Source organism: Dromiciops gliroides, chromosome 1, assembly GCF_019393635.1.
Source record: "Dromiciops gliroides isolate mDroGli1 chromosome 1, mDroGli1.pri, whole genome shotgun sequence".
Lineage (NCBI taxonomy): Eukaryota > Metazoa > Chordata > Mammalia > Microbiotheria > Microbiotheriidae > Dromiciops > Dromiciops gliroides.
The window spans coordinates 27,478,275-27,484,726 of NC_057861.1; the positions used below are offsets into that span (position 1 = coordinate 27,478,275).

General features: G+C 42.3%; 1 protein-coding gene across 1 annotated transcript; it reads left to right on the top strand.

Moving 5' to 3' along the window:
- The first annotated feature begins 5,109 nt into the window (after positions 1-5,109).
- LOC122736851 (60S ribosomal protein L29-like) lies at positions 5,110-5,655 on the top strand. The gene has a single exon (XM_043979267.1). The coding sequence runs from the start codon at positions 5,110-5,112 to the stop codon at positions 5,653-5,655; it is 546 nt and encodes a 181-aa protein (XP_043835202.1).
- Positions 5,656-6,452: the final 797 nt, after the last annotated feature.

A 6,452-nucleotide genomic window follows, 5' to 3' on the forward strand; every position in this document is an offset into this window, starting at 1 on the left:
CATACTATGCAATAATAACCTTCCTTGGTCAATAAAGCACTCACCCAACCCAAGATTCTCACCATTTAATGCTGGAGGAGTACAGGGAGCAAGAAGAAAAAGACCAAAAAAAAAAATTAAGCTATTTATAAATATTATGATAATTGATGATGATCAACTTTTTCCTGGACCTCAGGTTCTTGTATGTCAAGAGATTGGGGGGTGGGGGTTGGACTAGATGACCTCCAACATCTTTTTCATTTGCAGATCTATGAACCCAAGATCACACAGGTCACAAAGGGCAAAGCCAGGATTTGAACCTGGGTCCTTGGACTCCAAGTCTAGTGCTCTATTCCCCATACCACATTAGTCCCCACTACACCCTCTTCCAAACTCTTATTTGGCAGGAGAGGGCACAAAAGCCCAGAGAAGGAAGTAGTTTGCCAAAAGCACACAGATAGCAAGTAGCAGAATTGGGATTCGAACTCATGCCCTTGGACCCAATGGTCTTTCCACTGTACCACATATGGTACAAACTGAAAGAGTGTTTCAAGATCATCTACCCAAAGTCTCCCCTTTTTTTAAAAAGAGGAATCATAATCATGGAATCTTAGAATTGGGACCTCAAAGGCTATATAGTTCAACTTTTCCCCCACCCTTGACATATGAGGAAAGTGAGCCCAGGAAAAAGTTCATAGCAGCAATGACAACAACAATAATAACTAGCTTTTATATCGCTCTTTAAAGCTTGCAAAACACTTTACACACATTAACTAATGAGTCTCACAACAAAGCCCCTCTACAATAATAACCAATTAATCAATAAGCATTTATTAAGCACCTACTATGTTCCAGGCACCATGCTAACTGAAATGCTGACAAGAGGTGATTTAGCCTGCATATGAAGCTCTCCAGTGAGGGAGACCCCACCCCCCTGCCTCCCAAGGCAGCATCTTCCACCACCAGATAGTTCTCATTATAAGGAAATTTTCCCATCATACAACCAAAGTTAGCCTCTTGGCAACTTCCATTCATGGTTCTTTGCTCTGCCCCCTGGAGTCAAGCAGAAGCAAGTCTAATCTCTCTTGAATTTGACAGCCCTTCAAACACATGAAGACATTTTCAACTGGGGAGAGGGAGAGGGAGAGATAATTCAAGGACATGAAGAAAGCTCTAATATCCCTGTTAGATCTTTTCTACTTTTTTCAACCAATCCTTTCATGGCAGAGTCTCAGAGTCCTTCACCAATCTGGTTGCTCTACTGTGAGACTCTCTCTGTCTTGTTGAAGTCTTTTCCCAATTATGATCCCTAGATCCATACAAAATAGTCAAATTACAGACTGATCAGGGTGGAGGACAATGGGAAGATTGCACTGACTTCTGTTGGCAGCCATGTTATTGTTTTTTGTTTTTTGTTTTTTTTTAGTGAGGCAATTGGGGTTAAGTGACTTGCCCAGAGTCACACAGCTAGTAAGTGTCAAGTGTCTGAGGCCGGATTTGAACTCAGGTCCTCCCGACTCCAGGGCCGGTGCTCTATCCACTGCACCCCCTAACTGCCCCTAGCCATGTTATTGTAATGTTGACTTTTTTTGATTTATGTATGGGACTTACATTTCTCTCAGTTCTATTTCATCTAATTACATTCAGCCCAGCATTCTAGCCTGAAAAGATCTTTTTCTGTCATCCGACATGAGACTGTTCCACCACCCAAGCTTGAGCCATTGGATAATTTTATAAGGATGACCTCTATGCATTCTTCCAAGACACTGGTAACAATATTAAAAGAACACAGGCTCAGGGTCAGCTAGGTGGCGCAGTGGATAGAGCACCGGCCCTGGATTCAGGAGGACCTGAGTTCAAATCCAGCCTCAGACATTTGACACTTCCTAGCTGCGTGACCCTGGGCAAGTCACTTAACCCTCACTGCCCTGCCAAGAAGGGGGGAAAAAAAGAAAACTTGAAAAGAACACAGGCTCCCCTCCCAAGAAATCCAGATGTTAAACATTCATCATCACATCACTGGGATAGAGACTCCCCCTAGTCCCATACCCTCCCCCAAAAAAAGCGAGAACAGAAGTGCTAAAAGGAATCTTAGAAAGGGGGACAGCTTTAGAAATTACATGTTGAATTTATACGATACTTCAAAAGAAAAGCAAGTTCTTTGTAACGGAGATGTACAGTTTCGTGTACAATCTCCTAGTCTACAATATATATGGCAATGCTCACTTGATTTGATGTTTGTTAAGTTAATAAAACTTTTGGATGTCCTCTAACACGAAAGAAAGAAGGAAAGAAGGAAAGAAAGAAAGGAAGAAAGAAAGGAAGGAAGGAAGGAAGGAAGGAAGGAAGGAAGGAAGGAAGGAAGGAAGGAAGGAAGGAAGGAAGGAAGGAAGGAAGGAAGGAAGGAAGGAAGGAAGGAAGGAAGGAAGGAAGGAAAGAAGAAACGAAGAAACAAAGAAGAAAGAAAGAAAAGAAAAGAGCACAGGGCCAAAGACAGATCCCTGGGTCACTCTGCTATGGATCTCCATCAAAGCTGACATCAAACCATTAACGACCACCAGCTATTCAACAAGTTCTGAATCTGCCTAACAGCACAATCATCTAAAACCATATCTCCCCATCTTGCCCACCAGGATACCATGTGTGACTTTATCAGTACTTTTGCTTACGTGTGTTAGGACCACATAAGAAGAAACTGACACACAGAATAGAGAAATTATTTGCCAAATGCCTAATAATAATAACTGGGATTATATATCATTTTATAGCTAGGTAGTGCAGTGGCTAGAGCATTCCACCTGGAGTCAGGAAGACCTGAGTTTAAAACCAGCCTCAGATGCTTACTAGTTTTGTGATCAGACAAATCCCCTGAGCTCTGTGTGCCTTAGTTTTCCCCTCTTTAAAATGGGGATAATAATAGCACCTACCTCATAAAGTTATCATGAAGATTAAGTGAGCCAATAGGTCTATTGTCCTTTGACTTAGAGCATTCTATAAATGCTAGCTATTATGCAGTGCATAGCACAATACCTGGCACATAGTATGTGCTTAATAAATGCTAGTTGACTGACTGGATGATTATCTCATTTGAACCTCAAAATAATCCTAATGAAGTAGGGAATATAGATACCATTATCCCCAAGGCTCAGAGGTCAAATGAATTATCCATAATCACACAGCTAATAAATCACAGATTATAGAATTGGATCCAGAAGGAACCTTCAGAGGTCATCATTTGTGTCACTGATAATTTCACAAGGATGATCTCTATACATTCATGCAATCAAAAGCATCAGAGAGAAGGTAGAATTGTTTAATCCTTGTTTTGTTTCTTTTTTTTCCTTTCAAGGCTGAATGATCTTTGAACTGGAAATGACATAACAAACATTACTAATAAGGAATCAATACCCAAGAGAAGTAGGAAGACAGAGAGTTTCCAGCTGCTCCCAATGAGTTCAAGTCTCTAGGCCCAGATGAACCACCTTCAGGGTGCTGGGGGGGAACTGGCAGATGGGATTGTTAAACCACTGACAAGGATCTGGGTTTTTTTCTAATTAAATTTTTTTTTCAATTAACAAGCATCTGCCTTCTCTCTTCCCTATCTCCCACCACCCAGGTAATAAAAAGAGAAAAAGAAAACCTGCAACAAATAACCACAGTCAAACAAAACATTAGCCATGTCCAAAAATGTAGGTCTTGCTCTGCATAGCTAGTTTATTACCCACCCCCACCCCACCTCCTTCCACCCTCACCCACCCCACCCCACCAGGAGGTAGGAAGCATTCTACATCATCAGGCTTCTGGAATCCTGGCTGATCATATTTTAATCAGAGTTTTCAAGTTGCTCATTTTTACAATGTTGTTGTTATAAATTGTATTATTCCAGCCCCTCCAATCCCCCACCCCTTCCTACTTGTGTCACTGATTATGTAAAATAAATCCCCTCCCTTTCTTCCCTTTCCCTTCTCCTTTATGCACAGCAAAATATAACAAAACACTCCCAGAATGCATATTTTATTTAATTCCCTCTATGATCCCCATTGGCATCATGGTTCTTAGAAGAAGCTTGTATCAGTCCCCCATTACCTCCACTCACCCAGTCTTCCCCAGTAGAATGCAAACATCTCATCTTTATAAAGTCATTTCCTATTGTTCACTTGTATTTACCTTTTTATGTTTCTCTTTACTTCTGTTTTTGTTATTCAAAAATTCTACCAAACTCTAGAATTTTCATTAGGAATACCTGGGGTGGGGAGAGAAGGAATACTTGGAAGGGGGCAGCTAGGTGGCACAGTGGGTAGAACACTGGCCCTGGAGTCAGGAGGACCTGAGTTCAAATCAGGCCTCAGACACTTGACACTTACTAGCTGTGTGACCTTGGGCAAGTCACTTAACCCCAAATGCCTCACCAAAAAAAAAAAAAAAAACCACATAAAAAAAACCAGGAATGCTTGGAAGGTCCATTAATGCTCATTAAAAGTCTATTTTTCCCCTGTAGTATTTTACTGTTTTTCTGGATAACTTAATCTTCATTCTACTTTCTTTTCTTTTTTTTTTTTTTTGTGGGGTAATGAGGGTTAAGTGATTTGCCCAAGGTCACACAACTAATAAGTGTCAAGTGTCTGAGTCCAGATTTGAACTCAGGTCCTCCTGAATCCAAGGCTGATACTTTATCCACTGTGCCACCTAGCTGCCCCCCATTCACCATACTTAGATCATTGCAGGAGTAGTTTCTGGGGACAGCTGGGGTTTGCTACTTACTCCCTCACTCCACCATCTTGACTGTATCTCCATAGTCAATGATTATTACAAGATCATAGTAGATATTTTTGTGTGTGAGGCAATTAGGGTTAAGTGACTTGCCTAGGGTCACACAGCTAGTAAGTGTCAAGTGTCTGAGGTAAGATTTGAACTCAGGTCCTCCTGATTCCAGGGCCAGTGCTCTTATCCACTGAGCCACCTAGCTGCCCCACAAGATCATAGTAAATGGGAGAAGTACTATAATGGAAATGGGAAAAGGCAAAAGTTACAACATGGCCCAAAAAAACCAAGGGAAAGCTTCTTTCTCTCTCTCGCTTTCAGCCTCCTCCGGTCAATGGAGTGCCTGTTAGCGCAGGCTGTGGTGTAAAGATGGCTAAGTCTAAGAACCATACCACCCACAACCAATCAAGAAAATGGCATAGAAATGGCATCAAGAAACCTAGGTCACAGAGATACAAGTCTCTGAAAGGGGTTGACCCCAAGTTTCTGAGAAACATGCACTTTGCCAAGAAACACCACAAGAAGGGACTGAAGAAGATGCAGGCCAACAATGCCAAAGCCATCAAAGCCCTGAGCACCGAAACCTCCAAGGCCAAGTTCCTCAGGCACGAGATGCCCAAGATCCCCAAGGCCGGTGCCCGGCGTGCTGGCCTCAAGATGGCCACCAAGCGTCCAGGCCCTAGGGTCGGCATCAAACGCCCAGGCCCCAAGATCACAAAGCCTGCCTCTAAGGTTGCCAGGACCACTGACCCCAAGGCCACCAAGCCCACTGACCCCAAGGCTGCCAAGTCTGCCGACAAGGTCAATAAGTCTGGCCCCAAGGCAACTAAGTCTGATCCCAAGGCTGCTAAGCCTGCTGAGTCCAAACCCAAAGATGCTGAGGCTAAAGCTGCAAGTCCCAAGCCTTCAAAATAGATGCTTTATTCAGGACAGAAGGACTTGTTTAAACCCTCAAAACACCCATTTTTCCCAGACTGTATGGTTATTCACTATTTTGTACAAATAAAGGAAATGGTGAGTAAAAAAAAAAAACAAGGGAAAGAACAGCAAACAACAAAAGAGTTGTCTCTTCAAAGTTTTTCATTGACAGCCTTATATGCAATTTTAATAACTTGAAAGCAACCAAAATATCTGATCATAGGAGAATAGTTAAATAAATTGTGGCATGATAACTAAATATACCACCGTGATGCCATTTCTACCTATAGGCATTGATTCTATATAGTAGAAGCAGCACTTGTTCTGAAGTCAAAAGGACCTGGATTACAAAGCTGTGTCTGTCATTGTACTGTATGACCTTGGGCGAATCACTTAGCCTCTCTCTCTCTCTCTCTCTCTCTCTCTCTCTCTCTCTCTCTCTCTCTCTCTCTCTCTCTCTCTCTCTCTCTCTCTCTCTCTCTTGCTCTCGCTCTCCCCCTCCCTCCCTTCTTCTCTCTCTCTCTCTCTCTCTCTCACACACACACACACACACACACTTGTAAGATGAGAGGGTTAAACTAGATGTCCTCTGAAATCCCTTCCTACTTTAACCTCTATGATACCATGTAAAAAAGGCAATAAAGGAAGCCAAAGAGACATCTGGGAAGTAATATTAAAAGGACGAAAGTGGAATCCCTAAGACTAGAACACACAATAACCACATCAGAGGAAAAGTGAATGCAAATGAATGGATCCAAACAGAATAGTGATGGAGGTTTAGGAGTGGCTAGAAA